This window comes from Hordeum vulgare, chromosome 4H (assembly GCF_904849725.1).
Source record: "Hordeum vulgare subsp. vulgare chromosome 4H, MorexV3_pseudomolecules_assembly, whole genome shotgun sequence".
Taxonomy (NCBI): Eukaryota; Viridiplantae; Streptophyta; class Magnoliopsida; order Poales; family Poaceae; genus Hordeum; species Hordeum vulgare.
The window spans coordinates 162,464,674-162,485,812 of NC_058521.1; the positions used below are offsets into that span (position 1 = coordinate 162,464,674).

At 45.2% G+C, this 21,139-nt stretch overlaps 1 protein-coding gene and 1 pseudogene across 1 annotated transcript; both read left to right on the top strand.

Moving 5' to 3' along the window:
* Positions 1-7,830: 7,830 nt before the first annotated feature.
* LOC123450375 lies at positions 7,831-9,158 on the top strand (annotated as a pseudogene).
* Positions 9,159-12,020: 2,862 nt separating this feature from the next.
* Positions 12,021-13,543, top strand: LOC123446277 (oligopeptide transporter 2-like). The gene is made up of 5 exons (XM_045122953.1): positions 12,021-12,083; positions 12,400-12,432; positions 12,535-12,597; positions 12,702-12,799; positions 12,931-13,543. The coding sequence occupies exons 2-5, from the start codon at positions 12,406-12,408 to the stop codon at positions 13,526-13,528; spliced, it is 786 nt and encodes a 261-aa protein (XP_044978888.1). The 5' UTR covers positions 12,021-12,083; positions 12,400-12,405; the 3' UTR covers positions 13,529-13,543.
* Positions 13,544-21,139: the final 7,596 nt, after the last annotated feature.

Genomic DNA, 21,139 nt, shown 5'->3' on the forward strand with positions numbered 1-21,139 from the left:
AGATGTCGAACACCTCTTAATTGGTCAGAAACCGGAGAGAGGCAACTCTTTGGCCCGGACATGATCCAGGATGCAGAAGAGCAGGTTCGCATTATTCGTGAAAAGTTGAAAACAGCCCAGTCTCGTCAAAAGAGCCAATATGATCGTCATCATAAGGCTGTGACCTTTGAAGTTGACGAGAAGGCTTATCTTCGGGTTACACCTTTGAAGGGTACCCATCGTTTCGGTATCAAGGGCAAGTTGGCTCCTCGTTACATTGGACCTTTTCGCATTCTTGCCAAACGAGGAGAAGTTGCCTACCAGTTGGAACTTCCACCGCATCTTTCCAAGGTTCATGATGTTTTCCACGTCTCGCAACTCAGGCGTTGCTTTTCGGATCCTATCCGTGAAGTGGACCACGAAATGCTTGATCTCCAAGATAACCTTTCTTACCAAGAATACCCCGTGCGTATTCTTGATCAAGCTGAGCGTACCACTCGACGTCGAAACCTCAAGTTTCTTAAAGTTCAATGGTCAAATCATTCTGAAAAGGAGGCAACTTGGGAAAGAGAGGATCGTCTCCGACTCGAATATCCTGCGTTATTCCCGACGACTTCTAAATCTCGGGACGAGATTCTTTTGAGTGGGGTGAGTTGTCACATCCCTAACCCTTAAGCAAGATAGCATTGTGCTCATGTCTTCTTTGCATTTGCATCCAAGAAGTTTCAACAAAAACAACAAAGTGGCAAAGGAAAAACTCAAAAACCCTAGCCACCATTTCAATTAAAGGAAATTTCAACTAGTTCAAAATCAATGAACCCAAAATGGCCTCAAGAAATGTTCAAACTTTCTGATAAATCATGAAAGTAAATGAGCATTGGAGAAAACTATTTTCTTGACACTTTAAGCATTTTAAATAATTGCAAAAGCTACTGGTTTCAAATTTAAAATTTGAAATCAGAAACTATAATTTTCCAAAAATGTTGAAAGTCTTGGAAATGAGTGGGGATATTATAACAAATATTTCAGGAGGTCAAAAATAGTTTTTACTTTTTGTTTTGGAGTTGAAATAATTAGCAAAGCAATAAATAGCAAAACAGAAAAACAAATAAAAGAGAAAATGGGAAAAGTCTTACCTGTCGCCCAAGCCAGGCCCAGCCCATCTCGCCGCTCGTCCCCTCCCTCGCGCCAGTAGGCAGCAGGAGGTGGCCGCCGCCTCCTCCGGCGCGGCCACGCACCTGCGTGCCTGCCTGGCCGCCGGTTCGCGCTGGCAACGGCGGGGATAAGCTCCCCAGAGCCTCCCCTATCCATTCCCCGCCTCGGTTCTCCTCCTCCGCTCGGATCTCCTCCCCCTCCTTGCTGCCGCCATTAGAGCCGAGCTCGAGCTCGAGCTGGCCGTGCCCCTGGCCATAGGAACCCCTCCGCGAGCACGCCATTAGCTCCGCCTCGTCGCCCTGGTCATTCCTGTAGAAGCCGAAGCTTCCTCGCGCCCTTCAACGCCCAAAACGCCGTCGTCTTCTTCCTCCGGCCGCCGGACCTCTCCCGTCGATTCGTCGCCCCCAGGCCTTCCCCGAGCCGTCTGAGCTCTTCTCTGCACTCCCTGTGAGCATGCGGTGGTTTTCCCTAAGTTCTCCCCGTCGATCCCCTCCTCTAGCCCTAGTTTCACCGGAGCCCGACGAGCACCGCCGCTGCCGCTCGTCGCCGGTAGCCCTCCGATGTCCAGCTCGTCCTCCCGAGAGCACCAGAAGCTCCAGGACGACGCGTAGATGCCGTAGCAGCTAAGAAATAAGCGCGGATCCCCCTGTTTCAAAGCCCCCAACGACGCCCGAGCTTCGGCCGCCGCTCCGGCTCGTCGCCGACGCCTCTTCCGGCGACCCTAGCCTCCCCAGTTGGTCCTGCTAGATCGGCCACTTCGCGAGCTTGCTGTAGCTGCCAACCGCGTGCGTTTTCGTGCTGTGCAGCGCCGTCTAGATCGCCTCCGACGAGCCCTCCGCCGCGGGTTTGGTCGCCGGCGACCACCCTCCGGTGGCCGTCGACGTGGCCGAGCATTAGGGCGTAATCGCCCTCCCCTCAGTCGCTGACAGAGGGCCCCACGCCTGGTCAAACCCCAATTAGGGGCAGGTCAGCGCGGGATTAGTCCCAGAGAGGCTGATCAGTGGGGCCCCCCTGTCAGGTTTGACCTGCACAGGTCGGCTAACCTGCTGACGTCAACCTGATGCAATAAATGGAATTTCCAGTATAAAAATAATTCAGGAAATTGCTAAAAATTGCAAAAATCATAGAAATTAATCTGTAACTCCAATGAAAATAATTTATATATGAAAAAGTATCAGAAAAATTCAAGGATTCTTATTATGCTATTTTCAGCTATGTTTGAAAAAGTTACAGAACCCTAAATTGTGAAATAAGGAATAATTCAATTCTTTTAATCACTTTATAAATGGAATTTGCAAAAATATCCAAATTTCATTATAAATGCAATGATCACACACTCCCCTAGATATAAATCAGTACCATAACATGACATTTCATGCATGTTAACATTAAGTTGATCTGAGCAGAAATGTGGAATGTGTTCGGTGAGCAAAGGTCGTGTGTTGAACTTGATTTGGTAAAGGTACCGGTGAAAGGCTGTGTAGGAGTACATGGCAGTTTGTTTCATTGGAACCGTCCTTAGGAACTGAGTTCCGTGTATGTAATCCAAGACTAGATACTACCACATGCTGGGCCCTGAAATATGACCCCGCTCGGCCTATTAATCGCGTAGTACTCGGTCCAGGAGTTGCAAGTAGTTTCTGGTGTTTATAGTAATGCTGGAGGCCGTGCATGGTGCTGACCTGAGAGGTGGACCGTGATGCGGTAGGCAGTGGCACGGTGTACCAAGTGGCACCCGGATGGTGGGCTTGGGAACCCTGCGCACATCGTTTGAGGCCGTGGCGGAAACCTCGGCCGGACTTCCGTACGGGTTACTCTCAGATAGGCGATAAACCTGGACTAGGTACTAGTGTGGTTAACGGTCGTGGCCGACTCCCTCGCTGGGCTTCCGCTTGAAGGTTGCCGAGGTGCATGACGTGCACATGGCGATAAGTGGCGGGAGCGTGTGTGACGAAGTAGACCCCTGCAGGGTTATGATCTATTCGAATAGCCGCGTCCGTGGATATGGACTACTTGGAGACATATGTTGTTCATAGATAACTTCAACGGCTACTCCTATAATTGTCAAGATAAGCGTGAGTGTCGTGGAAGGCATTTCCGTATGGAGACGGAATGATTCCACAATAGTGTATTGTTGTGGTGTTAGTGGACTCGTGTGCGAGAAATCAAGTTGTCAAAACTAATTTCAAAAAGCAAGTTGTCTAGCCACGAGTCAAATGCTGGCTTTCCGCATGAAACCCCACAATACCTTCTTGATACCTTGCATGAGTAGTTAGTCATCCTAAAGTCTTGCTGAGTACCTTCGTACTCATGTTTGCTTAATAAATGTTGCAGAGGTTGCTAATGACCCTAATGGAGGGTTGTTCATAGACATCGACAACGACGAGTAGCTGGTGTCCCAGCTACGATCTGGCCCTACGTCGGCTCTGTAGTATAGTCAGGCCATGTGCCTTCTAGTTGCTCTGTCTGTACCCAGACAGTTTATAACTCTTCCGCTGGCTTGTATTGTGTGACTGATATTATGGGTCGTGAGACCCTTAATATGTAATAATATGTGTGTGGCTCTTCTGAGCCTCTTAAATAAATCTTGTATGTTTATGGTTATGTTGTGATGCCATCGATGTATCTATACATATCGGTATGCCATGCGTACGTGTGTCTTACTTGATATGTATGGGATTCGAATACCTAGTCGTGAACTTTAGTAGCACTCCTTACAAGGAAATGCCCCTTTGTGATCCAACGAGCCTTGGTAGTTCGCTACTGCTCCGGACACATTGGTTGACCGGCATGTGTCCTTCTTAGCTGTTGTGTCTGTCCCCTTTGGGGAAATGTCACGCGACGTAATGGAGTCCTTGTAGCTTGCTACGACTCGTCTACGTTCGTAGATGACCGACACTTGCTTTGTTGGGTCATGTATGCATGTCCTTGTGCAGAACTGCCACTTTGGTTTATGATTAGACATGTCGATCCGGGTTCTTTGACATTGGAATTCTAGCGACACTATCGCATACGTGAGTCAAAAGACGCAAACGGTCCCGGCTAAGGTAAGGCTGCAGCCGTGGAGTTAACCGTGCGTGAGACCACAAAGGGATGCGATGTGTTACAGGCTGGATTCCTATGGCTTAGGATCGGGGTCCCGACATTCTCCTACTTGCAATTATTATGAGAGAGGAACTACATCTCCGCCTCTTTATGTTTCCAATACGATAAAATTGCAAGAAATTGTTTATACTATGCATTGGCCTTTACTTTGTGTGCATGAATTGTTCTTTTATGACATGCCGATGCATAGGAAGATAGTTAGACTTCGTTGTCATGTGATATATGTAACTTTGTGCTCACTACTAAATTACAAATCAATCTTAACTAAAATTGGCTTTGATATACCTTGGGATCCGGATGGATCAATTACTTGAGCACTTTATGCGTAGCTTAATGGCTTCACAGAATGCGCTGCCAGGGAGACAACCCGGAAGTTTTAGATAGTCATTTTATTCTATTGTGTGCTTTTATATAGTTTAAAAAACAAAAAATAAATAGGGGAACCTAAAACGTTTTCAAAAAGAAAAGTGAAAGTGAGAGAGACGAGCATTGTTAAAATGGGAGCATGCCTTGAACTTTGTTCATGCCGATAGAAACCTTGTGAATCTTAATGATAGAAACTTTTCAACAAAAATAATTATGCCCTTGTATAAATCCATTGTATTATAAAAATAATGTGCCAAGATTTGCCTTTAGGATGATTAGGTTGCTTGTTTGGTGTGTGTAGTGCAAAAATAGAAACTTTGGCTGTAGTGCGTGAATTTACATTTTTTTTACTGGAATGTCAAAAGTTTCTGAAATTTTTACATAGTACTTCAATGAATTTTTTTTATTTCTTCCTAATTTTTCAGAAATTTTAGAGTTACATAAGTAGGGAGAATGTACAAATTACTACAGACTGCCATGTTTTTGATAGATTCTGTTTTTTATGCATTGTTTTGCTCGTTTTGATGATACTATCGATTGTATCGGTGGTATAAGCCATGGAAATGTTATATTACAGTAGATACAATGCGAAAAAAAATATGAATTGGTTGGCAACAGTACTTAAAGTTATAATTTTCTTTATTATTACTAACGGATCTCACGAGGGTTTTGTTAAGTTTTCTGTGATTGAAGTTTTCAAGTTTTGGGCGAGATGACGATGGATGAAGGAATAATAAGTGGAAAGAGACTAAGATTGGGGATGCCTATGGCACCCCAAGGTAATATTCAAGGACACCCAAGCAACTAAGCTTGGGGATGCCCCGGAAGGCACCCCTCTTTCTTCTAACAACCATCGGTAATTTTACTTGGAGCTATATTTTTATTCGTCACATGATATGCGTAAATCTTGGAGCGTCGTATTTATTTATTTATTTTAATAACGCACCATGCTGGTATGAGAAAGTCCTTGGTTGATTTATAGAAGGCTCTTTGCACCTCACTTATATCTGGCTTTATAGAATGCTTCATGTGCTTCATTTATATCATTTGAAGTTTGGATTGCATGTTTCTCTACACATAAAAAACCGCCATTTGTAGAATGATCTTTTGCTTCACTTTTATTTGTTAGAGCGTGGTCATATATTTTGTAGAAATAATTAAACTCTCATACTCAACTTAGATCTATTTAGAGAGTTAACATCAGTTGGTCATTCACATGGTTAGTCATAAAATCCTACATTAAACTTGTAGATCACTAAATATGATATGTTTGATTCCTTGCAATAGTTTTGCGATATAAAGATGGTGATATTAGAGTCATGCTAGTGAGTATTGTGGATTGGTAAAAATATTTGTGTTAAAGTTTGTGATTCCCGTAGCATGCACGTATGGTGAACCGTTATGTGAAGAAGTCAGAGCATGATTTATTTATTGATTGTCAGCATTTGTGTGGAGGTCGGGATCGCGCGGTGGTTAATTCCTACCAACCCTTCCCCTAGGAGCATGCATGTAGTACCTTTTTCGATGACTAATAATTTTTTGCAATAAGTATGTGAGTTCTTTATGACTATTGTTGAGTCCATGGATTATACACACTCTCACCCTTCCACCCTTGCTAGCCTCTCTAGTACCGCGCAACTTTCGCCGGTCCATTAAACCCACCTTCCTCAAAATATCCACCATATACCTTCCTCAAAATAGCCACCGTACCTACCTATTATGGCATTTTCATAGCCATTCCGAGATATATTGCCATGTAGCTTCCACCATTTCGTTTATTATGACACGCACCATCATTGCATATTGCTTTGCATGATCATAAAATAGCTAGCATGATGTTTTGATGTTTTTCATGTCATTGCTACGCTAGATCATTGCCCATCCCGGTACACTACTGGACGCATTCATATAGAGCCATCTTTTGTTCTAGTATCGAGTTGTAATTCTTGAGTTGTAAGTAAATAAAAGTGTGATGATCATCATTATTAGAGCATTGTCCCGTGTGAGGAAAGGATGATGGAAGCTATGATTCCCTCACAAGTTGGGATGAGTCTCCGGACTTTACAAAAAATAAAAGAGGCAAAATAAGCCCAAATAAAAAAGAGAGGCCAAAGAAGCACACCAAAAAAAGGAGAAAATAAAAAAATGAGAGAAAAGAGAGAAGGGGCAATGCTACTATTCCTTTTTCCACACTTGTGCTTCAAAGTAGCACCATGATCTTCATGATAGTGAGTCTCCTATATTGTCAGTTTCATATACTAGTGGGAATTTTTCATTATAGAACTTGGCTTGTATATTCTAATGATGGACTTCCTCAAATTTCCCTAGGTCTTCGTGAGCAAGCGAGTTGGATGCACATCCACTTAGTTTCTTTTTGAGCTTTCATACACTTATAGCTCTAGTGCATCAGTTCCATGTCAATCCCTACTCACTCACTTTGATATCTATTGATGGGCATCTCCATAGCGTGTTGATACGCCTAGTTGATGTGAGACTATCTCCTTCTTTTTGTCTTCTCCACAACCTCCACCATATTCTATTCCACCAATAGTGTTATACGCATGGTTCACGCTCATGTATTGCATGAAAGTTGAAAAAGTTTGAGAATACTAAAGTATGAAACAATTGCTTGTCTAAAAGTGGGGTTGTGCATGATTTATTTGTGTGATGAAAATGGAGCATAGCTAGACTATATGATTTTGTAGGGATAACTTTCTTTTAGCCATGATATTTTGAGAAGACATGATTTTTTTATTAGTATGCTTGAAGTATTATTGTCTTAATGTCAAATGATAGATTGTTGCTTTGAATCACTCGTGTCTTAATATTCATGCCATGATTGGGTTATATGATCAAGATTATGCTAGGTAGCATTCCACATCAAAAATTATCTTTTTTATCATTTACCTACTCGAGGACGCGCAGGAATTAAGCTTGGGGATGCTGATACGTCTCCGTCGTATCTATAATTTTTTATTGTTTCATGCCAATATTCTACAACTTTCATATTATTTTGGCAACTTTTTATACTATTTCTCTACTATTAAAGCAGGATCAAACGTCGTGATGGTTCAACCTCACCCTTGGTTCGACCTTCGGCGCGATGATAGGAAACCCACGTCGCACGACCGAGCGCAGAGAGAAAAAACTGCGCGTTCTCCACCCCACGACCTACCTCCCCACATCACATCACGCGGCTGACGCTGCTCTCCTCTCCCCCGGCTCCCAAATGGCCGCCGCCGCCTCCTTCCTCGCCGCTCCCTCCCCGCTTGCCCGCCCGCCGCGCCCGCGCCATCCTCTCCGCCACCTCGCGCGCGCCGCGGCCGCCAGGCCGTCGACCGGCCCCCTCGCCCCCCCCACCTCGCCGAGCCCGCCGCCGCCGCCTCCTTCCTCGCCGCGCCCTCCCCGCTTGCCCGCCTGCCGCGCCCGCGCCATTCCCTCCGCCACCTCGCGCGCGCCACGGCCGCCAGGCCACCGACCGGCCCCCTCGCGCCCCCCGCCTCGTCGAGTCCGCGGAGGCCGCTCCGGGACCTGGCGCTGTGTGACCTGGCGGCGGGCCGCATCGCCGAGGCCGCGCGGCGGGCGCTGGCGGCCGCCGCGGGGCCCCTGGTCGGTGCGCTCACCTCCGCCGCGCTGATCCTCGGGGACGTCGGGCACGCATCCGCGTTCGTGGTCGCCATGCCGTGGAAGCTGCAGGCCGACGAGCTCGCCAGCGTGCGCCTCTTCAAGGACAACACCCCCTCCGTCGTCTACATCACCAACCTCGCCGTCAAGTACGGCCGGGCCGATCCCCTCCCTTTCTCTCTCACCCGCCCCCTTCCCTGGGCGCCTCCATTGCTCTCGCCTTGGCCGGTGCCTGACGCGAAGAAGCTTGGGGTTTCTGTTTTGGCTCTTTGTGCAGGCAGGACGCCTTCACGCTGGACGTGCTCGAGGTGCCGATTTACTTTTCTGTTTAAATGATAATTTTGGTTCAATGAAAGGAAGATTTACTTCCCTTCCCCATTTCTCTCTCTAATCCCCCATGCTCACATGTGGTATGCTCTTCTCTTGTAGATGTGTAGGAAGAAAAGGGCCATTGGATTGTACAGGAAGAGTGGGATGTTGTTCTTTGCTGCTCCTCCACACTGCCCCTGGTAAGCTGGTTGCTCTCCCTCCTTCTAGATTTGTATGTCGGTATGTGTCTGCTGCTAAAACAACAGTCACCACCAATTAGCCTTGTTTGTGTAGTTAATTGTTGCACTCAACGGACAATGAAATTGGAATTCTTGGTGTTGATGACAGTTAATCTTGTCAATAATAGATTCCAACTTAACTTCTCAAATAGAATTATCAAATGATTTTTCTAGAACACATCACATGACATGATTGATTGCTTCACTGTACGTTGGAACGCAGGGCGATACTTTACAATGATTACAGGAAGTGGAAGGTAATAGCGGTGCACAATGCAGTTATGTGTTTGTAACCATGTTTATCGATGATCTGACAATTTTGTATTAAATATGTTATTTTAGATGGGTTCCACCTGCTTTGCCATCGAACCGAAGTCCTGATCGTAAAAAAGAATCTACTTTGTAGCTGGTAGAACCAGGGTAAGGTTTAGTCAAACCTTGTCAGATGCTCTTTTTTACTTTGCTATCTTTTAGATGGTGTCTATTACAAAATTAATTTGTGTCCCATTCTCCGGCGTGTTGAAGTGGAACGCACATTGACTGAGGCACAACATGATGAATTTGAGGACATGCTGTGTGCATTAACATTAGAGAGAAGTCAGATAAGGGCAGCTATGGGATTTGCATTGGATAATGCCGATGCTGCTGGAGAGGTAATACCTATAGTCTAGCGGATTCTTTGTACCGTGGCCTGGTTTATCTATAGTTTGATGTACTGCAGATTTTCAGTATTCTTGTGGTTTCGGCCCTGTAGCTGCTTGTTTAGTTTTTTGATTCAGCTCTTGTCAATCATTTGATTAGCTTAATTCTAGGGGATTCCTTAGTTACAATTCCATCTCTGTTGTATCATCAGGTTCATGTATAGTTTGATATCCTGCAGGATAGAAGCTGGTTGGCTTTGACTGAACTTGCTCACAAGGGGTTGCTGCTACTGTTATAACCAAGGTACATAATGTAATAAATATTGTTCTGGCACTAACTCGCATCATGGGAACGATGATTATTTGATTATAATCATAGACTACACACGATGATTGTTTACGCACCTAATTTTTCTTCCTCTTTCATGGTGGCAGGGAAACATGTTCTACAGGCCACTGTTGTTTCTCATATGGATTGTAGATGTAGTAAAATAAAGTTTAGACCATGTCTCAAATTTCTTTATTTTAGCAGTGGTGATAATAGATCGTGAAAATAGAATAAAAAGGTCAATTAGAGAATTATTATAATTGTGGACTGAATGTCAATGAGTTTTCTTATTTTTTCTGCAATTGAATATTAGTGATTTTATATCTGTTTAGGAGCCTGAAAAAGGATTACGTGCTCAAAGTATACAAGTGAAAATTAGTGTCAGGTGGTTCTTTCAAAGATAGCTCGCTCGTTGTATCTCGAGAGAAAAAGAACAACTTTGATCGATGGAGATTTATTTCCTGTTGGTGTGATTGTATGTGCCTTGTTGACTAAACTTTCGTCTTTCCTATTTACTGTTAGGTAGTTCTTCCAAGTCCATTTTTCTCTAGCTACATGATGTTTCCTTTATCGGCTATAATTTATTTGGCATTTGTGACAGCCAAATTGTCATGTCAAATCGTGCTTTTAAGATTTTTATTATGCCAATTGACATGTCATTTATTTTCTAAATAACCTATTCTTGGTGGACTCTGATTTCCTTTTTGACATATTCCAAGAATAAATTCTCATGTTCAATAATGCAATTCAATAGATTACGTTCATAATAAATTCTTTCTTTCACAATAATTTCTCAGTAATTTTGGTCAAGTTCATGATAAATTCCTTATGATTCTCACATTATCTTGTCTCTATTTTTGGGATGCAGTGTGCTATGGGAGATGCTGACTGGCAGAGAACATCTCCATTTTATGGTTGACTGAAGAGTTTCAGTTTGAGATGCTGACTAGGAGCAGCGAAAGCTCTGTTGAGATTGCCAAATGGTTGTTCTTAACGCGCAACGAAACATACTGTGTTAGTCCAAAACAGAACAGTGCGATCTCGGATTGTTCTTTTCTGCAGACACGAACGAACAATCGAATTAGCAGTGACTGGTCCATGTTTATCCATCCAAATTATTGCCTCCTCTTTCCAGCTGTCAGATAATGGGTTGTTTCCCTTCAAGTCGTTTTACATGTGACCTGGGATTATCTCCTGAGCAAAGTGACATGTGACTTGAGATTATCTTATGATATGATATGAGCAAACCAAAATGCTAACTGTGTGGTGCTGGTCAACCGACGTTGGTTGTATGCAGTTCGCGCACCGGAAGTGCATACAGAGGTGGTGCGACAAGAAGGGGAACATCACATGCGAAATCTGCAACTAGGTGGGCATTTCTGGTTTTTCCGTTACGAGAAAGACTATCTACCCCTGTAGAGTAATGTACTATGCTCATATTGCATTGCATTTTCACGTTTCTTGGTGATGGCATGCTACTAAAATTATTTTTAGTTGTAGTTCAATTTATGAACTATCAGCAGTCCAATTCAGGCCAATTGCATGGCAGAAGCAAAAATAAAATAAAATGTCACTACTGGTTTTTCACCATGTTTTGTATTTGTCAGCAGAGTCTTTCAGAGTCGGCTTATGTTTGTTTTTGATACAGGTTTACTCTCTGAACTACGTTCTCCCTCCAACCAAGTGTTGTTCAGATGAAATGGGCATGGATCTTAGGTACTTACTGATACCATGTTTAATAGTTTGCTGAAATTGTGGAAACTATTTATATTCTGTCAACTAAAGAATGCAGTCCTACATGTTCTGAAGTAATGGATGTTTGTTTATAACCAGGCAAAGCTGGGTTGGACGAATTGATCCCCATGATTCCCATTTCCTGGCGATCGCCATCGCGGAGCAGCAGCTGCTGAACGCTGAATTTGATTACTGCATGACCTCAAATTCAAGTGGCGCCACATGCTGCCGGTCTATTTCTCTAATTGTGTGTTACACAAAACCTTTTCTTAGTAGACCTATCTTCATTAGTCCTGACGGGTGAATAACAATGCTGATTTCTGTTGCAGCTGATGGTCCTTTTGCTCATCCGCCATGTAATCGTGATCGTGCGAGATGTCAACATGCTACAAGATGCGACGGTGTTGTTCAGCGTGAGTCTACATAACCTACTTCGCTATCACATTGTTCACCTTTATGTGATCTCGGCATTATGGTTTCACATCAAACTGACTGAATACTTCCCCCTCATTTGAGGCGATTCTTCAGTTCGCAGGGTTCTTTCTTCCGTCTTACGTCATAGCGCGCTCCTGCTATGCTTTTCAACACCGGAGGCGAAGACAGGTATTCAAACTGTTCCATTGCCATCCTTCTGCCATACTGTCTCATTTTTGCATTACCCATTATCAATCTATTTTTAGTGGAGCGCTCATGCACTCTCTCTGCAGGTTTAGGGGCATTACCTGAACCCGGAACAGGTCATATCCCATGGTTACTGTTTCAGTTAGATAGAAGGAAGTGCTGCTATTACAGTAGTCACATGCCTTTTATACTAATATCATTGTTTGGTTTATATAATTGTTTATTCATATGTTAACTTTCGAAACAGTGGTGCATGCAGGTTTCCTCTTGAAACAAACACTGGAACGTGGATGAAAAGCAACATATGGGTCATATATATTCTAATTTGCCGGTATGCACGTTCTTTAACCATTCTGGCATAGTAGCCCATTGAATGTTTTAGAATTTATTATTTTTCATGTTCAAAGAAATATGTTTCTGAATCATTGATTAGGGTGTAGTCGATAAGCGCAACATCTCCTTCGTCACAAGCCTGTTCCTCGTCATCACGACTCAGGTGACTGACCTATTAGTTAGATCCGTTTGTTGTTTCACTCGATCAATCTAACTGTATGTTTATGAATCTGATCGGTGTTCCATCCATGCATACCACGTATGTAGGTGTTGCGGTACGGATGGGCAGGGTTGATGAGGAAGTACGTGGTGGAGCCTGCGCACATGTGGTGGCCGGTGAGCCTGGTGCAGGTTTCTCTCATGAGGTATGTACGTACGTGCGTCCCTGGTAGATGATTTATTTCGTCAAGTGTAACCTAATCAATTTATTCAAGTGACGACAAGGAGATGATCAATGTGATCTGCGAGAGTGATCGAGACTGAAATTTGATGGCAGGGCGATGCACGAGAAGGAGAAGCGGTGGATGACGCGGGGCAAGTTCTTCCTGATCGCGCTCATCTGTAGCTTCGCGTCGTACATGGTGCCGGGGTACCTGTTCCCGACGCTGACGGCCGTGTCGTGGGTGTGCTGGATGTTCCCAAAGTCGATCACGATGCAGGAGATCGGGTCCGGCCTGAACGGGCTCGGCATCGGTGCCTTCACCCTCGACTGGTCTACGATGGTCTCCTGGCTGGGGAGCCCGCTGGTGACGCCCTTCTTCGCCACCGCCAACGTCCTCGTCGGCTACGTCCTGCTCGTCTACATCATGCTGCCCGTCGCCTACTGGGTGCTCAACCTATACAGCGCCAGCAGGTACCCCCTCTTCTCCAACGAGCTCTTCGACGCCTCCGGCCAGCTCTACAACATCCACAACATCGTCAACGACAAGTTCGAGATCGACATGGATGCCTACGCGAAGCAGGGCAGGATCCACCTCAGTCTCTTCTTCGCCGTCAGCTATGGCCTCGGCTTCGCCACCATCGCCGCCACCTTGAGCCACGTCACATTCTTCTACGGCAAGTATGTCCTTGTTACTAAATCACCGACATTTTAGCTGCTCGTGTTGCAGTTATGTACGTACTGTGTCTGTGTGTTGCATGTTTGATTGATTTGTTAATTTCTGCATCAAGGGAGATGTACTAGAGGTTCCGGGAGTCGTACAAGGGCAAGATGGACGTGCACGCGAGGCTGATGAAGAGATACGACGACATCCCCAATTGGTGGTTCTACATCCTGCTCGCGGCGTCCATGGCGGTATCCATGGTCCTCTGCACCGTATTCAAGGAGGAGGTGCAGCTGCCGTGGTGGGGCCTCCTTGTGGCCTGCGCCATGGCCTTCATCTTCACGCTCCCCATCAGTTTCATCACCGCAACCACAAACACGGTACTACGTACTCCCTCCGTTCCTAAATATAAGTCTTTGTAGATATTTCACTTACCTTATTTTTCTATTGGTTCTTCTATTTTCTCGAATGGCATCAAGAAGTAACTTCCTGGAACGGTATGACAGTTTTAGTACTTATAAACCTATTATCCCTCTCATTTTCTAGGCCCTCTTAAAGCTATGATTCCAGTTTTTCTTCCCAATTTTCTGCAAGTATTTTGTAAATAACGAAGTTACAAAATATTAAAGATTCTATGTAGTAACTTCCAGTTTTTCTTCCCAAATTTTATCTTGTGGTAATTTATATTCTTTAAAACTTTATCACATGTTTCCCTTAGTTAGCTCTAACATTGTGATAGCTTCTTTACCTCGTTTTTTTATATTCCAACAGAGTAAAAAGCTAGATCCACTTGCTAGAGTGACACATAAGTTCACTTGGTAGATAACTCTGGCATGTATTATTTCCTGGTGTACCAAACCATGTAAATTTTCAACAAATTCAGTCAAATTTTATGATTATTTCAGATATGCTTGATAATTACCACTACCTATGTTCTGCCATATGTTGGTCTATTTGTTCCTATAACTTGATTAAGTTCTTATGTACGTCTTTTAATATTTTAAAATCGTGCACAAAAGACCAGTCAATGTGGTATCAAACTCCGAGGTCGCTAATAGTCCTAACATATTCCTTTCAATTTTACCTTCTCCATTTTTTTTATCTGAATGCGTGTCTCCAAAAAAGAAAATGTTTGTTCTGATTCTTAAACAATATTTGAAACTGATATAATGACACTTTTCATGTTGTTTCTAGATATGTTCTCTAGCCATTTTGTTTGTGTCTATGTGAACGCATATATTCCTCTTGTATCCATCTTTGATGGATGCCTATATCATGATGCTTTTAGTTTTCACTAGCTATCCTCAGTTTTTGGAGCATGGTGTAACTTAATTTATTTTTTCACAGGATGGAGGTAGCCTATTGAATTTACCTGCATCTTCATATGGTATCAAGTATACATGAGAATCGTTAGTTTTCTTGCGCAAGAGGCGGAGACAGTCTTCGAGTGGCGGGGCAGAGGCCGCGGTCGGCGCGGACGGCGTGGTGGCGGCCGGGCAGGAAGTCCTGCCGGAGATGGAGTGGGAGAGGTGAGCAGGTGGCGCGAGGGGGACGGGGGCTTAGGGTTTGGAGCAGGGAGGGAGCCGCGAACCATGGGAGCAGGAGGCGTGCGTGAGCGGGCGAGGAGGGCGGCTCCGGTGACGGCCGCGTCGGAGAGGAGGGGCGGCGACGGCGGCAGCACAGGTGAGCTTCAGAGTGGATAGCGGTGGGAGTGTGAGGATATGAGTGGATAGCACGGGAGTGTGAGGGGATGGGGAAGGGGATGAGGTGGTGACCGGTGAGTGAAGATAGAGTGAGGTCGGGCAGAGACTTGGCCAGGGTGATTTTTTTGCCTAAAAAAAGGGGACAAGTGTCACGCTCAAGATGCGATCCTATCCTCAATTTGGCACGAAGACCTCGTCAGGGATAGAAGCGCATCTCTCGTGTCGCAAGAATGGATATCGTTACAAGTACATGTACTGAAAAGAAGAGATATATATACAGAGTTGGCTTACACTCGCCACAAGCTACATCAGAGTCACATCAGTACATTACATAAACATAAAGAGTAAGAGCAGGGTCCATCCTTGCTATCCCAGGCTGCCGGCCTGGAACCCGTCCTAGATCGATGAAGAAGAAGAAGAAGAAGAAGAAGCAACTCCAAATGAACAATCAACGCGCTCGCGTCAAGGAACATTTACCTGTACCTGCAACTGGTGTTGTAGTAATCTGTGAGCCACAGGGGACTCAGCAATCTCATTTCCAAAGGTATCAAGACTAGCAAAGCTTAATGGGTGAGGTATGGTTAAGTGGTGAGGTTGCAGCAGCGGCTAAGCACATATTTGGTGGCTAAACTTACGAGTACAAGAAATAAGAGGGGGAAGCTCTACGCATAACGGACGTGAACTACTGATGATCAAATGAATGATCCTGAACACCTACCTACGTCATACATAACCCCACCGTGTCCTCGATCGGAGAAAAGAACTCATGAAAGAGACAGTCACGGTTACGCACACAGTTGGCATGTTTTAATTAAGTTAACTTCAAGTTATCTAGAACCAGTGTTAAACAAAGCTTCCACGTTGCCACATAACCGCGGGCACGGCTTTCCGAAAGATTTAACCCTGCACGGGTGCTCCAACTAGTCCATCACAAATTACCACAAGCCGCATAGAAATCCTCAATCACGAAGCTCGCGATCTCGTCGGATTCCCTAGTGGAAAACCTCAACTCTGAGATTACCCAAAGCATCACCAGAATCCCGATGCACAAGATATCTCGTGAAAGGTAAAACTAATCCAGCAAGGCCGCCCGGCGTGTCGACGATCCCGATAGGAGCCGCGTATCTCGTTCTCAGGACACGACGGATGGAACTAGCTACAGGTGCCAAACCTCGGGTTTCCCCGTGGTGGCCCCGCAGGCAGACCGTTTGGGACCAACACCATCAGCACTGGCCCCCCTGTTTATGTAAAATTACTCCTCGGGTTCATGACGCCCTATGCATTTCAGTGTTAACAAAATTATTAAGTTGGACAAATGTAAAACCAAAGTTGGGCCTTGCCGGACCAGCTTTAATCTAAAACGAATTATCAAGGGGGGCCCCATAACAACCCCGATCGTGTTAGGAGCGCTCGTTTATGGAACATAACACCGGTAGCCGAAACTAAGGGGGCAAAGGTGGAACAAAACACCAGGCTAGAAAGGCCGAGCCTTCCACCTTTTACCAAGTATATAGGTGCATTAAATTAAATAGCATTAAATATGGTGATATGACAAGGAACCCATGTTATCACATGGAAGCAACTGCACCTGCAACTAGCAACGCTAACAACAGGGTTAAGCAAGCGGTAACATAGCCAATCAGTGGTTTGCTAGGTCGAACAGGTTGAAGATGATCATGGCATTGTTGAGAGGCTGGTATTTAACATGTGGTAGGCAACGAGACATAATCGGTAGAAGCAATAAATCTAGCATGGCAATGATAGTAATGATATCTGGGGAAATGGTCATCTTGCCTGAGATCTCGCTTGGAAGAAGAATGACTCCGTGAAGCAGACGAAGCGATGTAGTCGAACGGGTCCTCACAATCCGACACGCTTGCGGAACTCTATCGAGACGGAGGAAACCGAAAACAAGAATCAACACACGATATTCACCACACGATGCACAACACATATGATGCATGAACGGACTAATGCAAGGCATGACAATCACAACAATCAAACACTACACATTAAGTGAAGCTCGATATGCAACGAGTTGCATATCGACGAAACTCCACGTTGAATTATTTAGTTCATTCTCGTTCAGGTACACGACTATAATAAATGTCGTTAACATGGCACGAGGGTGAAGCACAATTAATCTATCTAGCTAGGCATTTTAAATGGGACCGGAAACGTCATATAGCATCTCTGATATGACCCCAAGCTTTAAATCTTAATTCTGCCCAGATTTGTCCTAATCACATTTTAGATTTGTTAAACAACGAAACAAAGTGGAGCATGAGATTCTACACGTCGTTCTACTCAATTTACATATATAGAACATCTCCAACGGAGCTACGGTTAAATAACTACGACCTAAACCGTTTCTATTGCGTCGACATGCAAACCTATGCAAACAGCACACTAAACAATTCTAATTATGCATGAGAGTTGGAAAGTATTAATCTACGCAAAATTCTACACGTTCTACATATATAACTCGTTCCGGTCCATTACACGGTTTAAAAGTTACGGACGGTTGAAGAACATGCTATTTCTGCAATCTAGCAAATTCGCTAGATAATAGGACAAGCGTAGACAGCGAAAAAAAATAGCTATGGGCCGAATTCGAAGACACAGTGCAGCCCAGTGATAGATCAGGCCCGAACGTGTGACAGCAAATATAAAAAAAATACAAGGGAAAAATAAAATAAAATGGGGCAGCTGGGATTTGATCCCAGGACCCCTGGGTCTCACTAGAAGGCTCAAGCCAGTGTGCTAGCGCTATGGTTATGACTAACATGGTAGCACTGCGCGAGATAACAGGGTCCTTAGCGAACATAAATCAACAAAAAATACTAAAAGGGAAAATCGGGGAGCGTGGGATTCGAACCCCAGATCGCCTGGGTCAAATACGTGGTGGTAACCAGCTCGGCTATCGCGGCACACTCGTCATTAAACAGATCCCTAATCTAGATGAACAAGAACCAGAGCGGACTGAACCTGAATAAAAACTGAATCGTAAGGATTTAACTGCACCTGAATAAAACTGCAGGTCGGCCTTGGCTCTGCTTGCGGCGGCGCGGCGCTGCATGCAGCTCTCCGGCGCGGGTCTTAGGGGAAACGGCGGGGCTGACGGAGGCCGGGAATGGGCTGATCTACCAATGGCCGACCGGATCCGTTGGGGAACGACGGCGGTCGACGAGTTGCGAGGCGGCGAGGGCATCCATGGCGGGGCTGCAGCAGCCTTTGCTCAGTTCCTGACAGGGGAAAAACAGGAAGAGAGGAGAAGGATTAGATGAGGAAGGAGAGGGAAGGAGAGGTCGCAAGGAAGGAGCACGCGCGGGAACTCGATCTCACCGGCGTGGTTCGGCATGAGGCGGAGCGGACGGGAGGCTGCCGGAGTTGACGGCCCTGACGGTTGCTGTTGCCTGAAGCAAACAAGACACACAGGAGGTTTCAGATAAGAAGGAAAGAGAGGGCAGGGAAGAAGAAAGATAGAGAGAGGGCAGGGCACGACGCTCCCCTGCTAGACCGACGAGGCTGGGCAGCGGTGCTCGCCGGCGACAGTCCGGCGCTTGCACGGGCATCCACGGTGGCTAGCTCCAGCAGCTAGGGGAGGGAGTCAGGGAGGAGCTCGGGTACGAGCTCGTGCTCATGCGCGGGAGGCCGGCGCAGGGCTGCTGCAAGTGGATCAGGAGGGGCTCAATGGTTGGGGGATTGGATCTGGAGTGGATCCCGATGAAGACAGTGGCGGCGGACAACGGATGGATGGGACATTCGGCCTAGGATCTAGGGTTGACTGCTTAAATTAGGTAGGTGGGTTTGGATAGGGCTGATCTGGACCCTCTGATTCGATCGGACGGTCGAGAAATATAGGTTAGTGTATCCAAATGTAAAACCGGTGATGGTTTAGGGTAAAACGGGGTTGATCCGGATCCAAAGGTCACATCCGCCCGGTTCGGGTCCCGGGAGGTTTTCAGACTAGGTTGCGTGTAGGGTCGGTGCACTGTGCAGAGGGGCTAGGCGGAGATGAGAGGGAAAACGGGCAGCCCGGCAACGAGATATAAAATACCGGAAAATGTCCGACGATAGACCGAATATGGTGCCGCTACGGTCGACCGTTCGGGTACCAGACGGACTGCGATTGCGACGAAACTTGACAGACGGCCTAGCTACAACTAGTTACGACCGCACGCCAAGTTCCAACCCAATCAGAGAAAGTTTTAAACACACTTTTAAAACAGGGTTTCGACGGTGCCGCGGGCGCGTGCGAGTGCGGTCGGACTCAGAACGGACAACGTCGAGAACCGGCTACTAATAACGGATGCAAGTTTTGAAAACGGGTGGCAACGGGATGCCGATGCAATGCTGATGATGCGCATGATGCGATGATGATGCGACAAAAGAAAACAGACACACGACGAAAACGGAAAGAAAGGGGAATCTTCTGGAACGTCGGTCTCGGGCTGTCACAACTAGTCTGTATTATACTTTCGCTGAATTTTTACCTACATTTGTACGTGACACTGAATCGTAAAAATTCAGCTGGCTAATTCATATTCTGAAAATAGAAAGGGGCATGTCATAAGTGAAGTAGTTTGGATTGTAAAATTGTTTTTTGTTGCGACGCTGAAGTATATATTAGAGCATATTAAGCAAGGTATTTAGACAACATGCCAACGCACGGGCATCTATTTGTTCTCCGACACATGATGTATACAAAAAAAGCTTGGCGCATGTAGTACAAATAGTAGACATTTGTTATGTCTATTATACATATGATTATGTGTTTTAATTTGTAAGTTTAGTTATCACGAACTTGGTTTGTATCCACTATGTACATGACCGTTTCGTCATGTTTGTTTGTGTTTATGGCATTTTAACGGATGTGCTAATTTTATCAATGTTTTAGTTATTATCTACATTCCAAAACAAGAGTTTGTCCATGCTCATAGATTTTCATTTACCTTTAACATTGTTTTCTTCCTAAAATATATTCAATATAAAAACGAGCATCTAAAATATCCAAATTCCATGTTATGATTTTATCAAGTGATTTTTTAATATATTATTTTGTATGCCATGGCAACGCACGGGCATTTAACTAGTTCTAACTAATATATTGATCCATTGCCCAGTGTCAGTTCCTGTTTGTTGCATTTTTTTGTTTCGCAGAAAATCCATATCAAACAAAGTTCAAACGGGATAAAAACTTACGGAGATTTCTTTGGAGTATCTATGAATTTTGGAAATTGGAATCAACAGAAGGCGGTGCCCGAGGGGCCCACAAGCTAGAGGGGCGCGGCTTGGGGGATAGGGAGCGCTAGGCTATCTTGTGGCCACCACGTAAGTCAGCTGGTGCCTTTCTTTCGCCGCAAGAAAGCTAATATCCGGATAAAAATCCTGTTAAAATTCCAGCCCAATCGGACTTACGGATCTCTGGGAATATAAGAAACGGTGAAACGCGAGAATGTGGAACACAGAAACAGAAAGAAACAGAGAGAGAGAGAGAGATCCAATCTCGGAGGGGATCTCGCCCCTCCGCCACCATGGAGGCCAAGGACCATAGGGGAAACCCACCTCACATCTAGTGGGAGGCCGAGGAACAAGAAGAAGGAGGGGGGCTCTCCCCCTCTCTCCCTGTGGCACCGGAACACCATCGGGGCCATCATCGTGACGATGATCTACACCAACAACTTCGCCGCCGTCATCACCAACTCTCCCCGCCCCCTCTATGCAGCGGTCTAACACCCCTTCTCCCTACTGTGATCTCTACTTAAAAATGGTGCTCAACGTTATATATTATTTCCCAATGATGTATGGCTATCCTATGATGTTTCAGTAGATCCGTTTTGTCCTATGGGTTGATTGATGATCATGATTGGTTTGAGTTGCATGTTTTATTATTGATGATGTCCTATGGTGCTCTACGTGTCGCGCAAGCGTGAGGGATGCCCGCTATAGGGTTTGC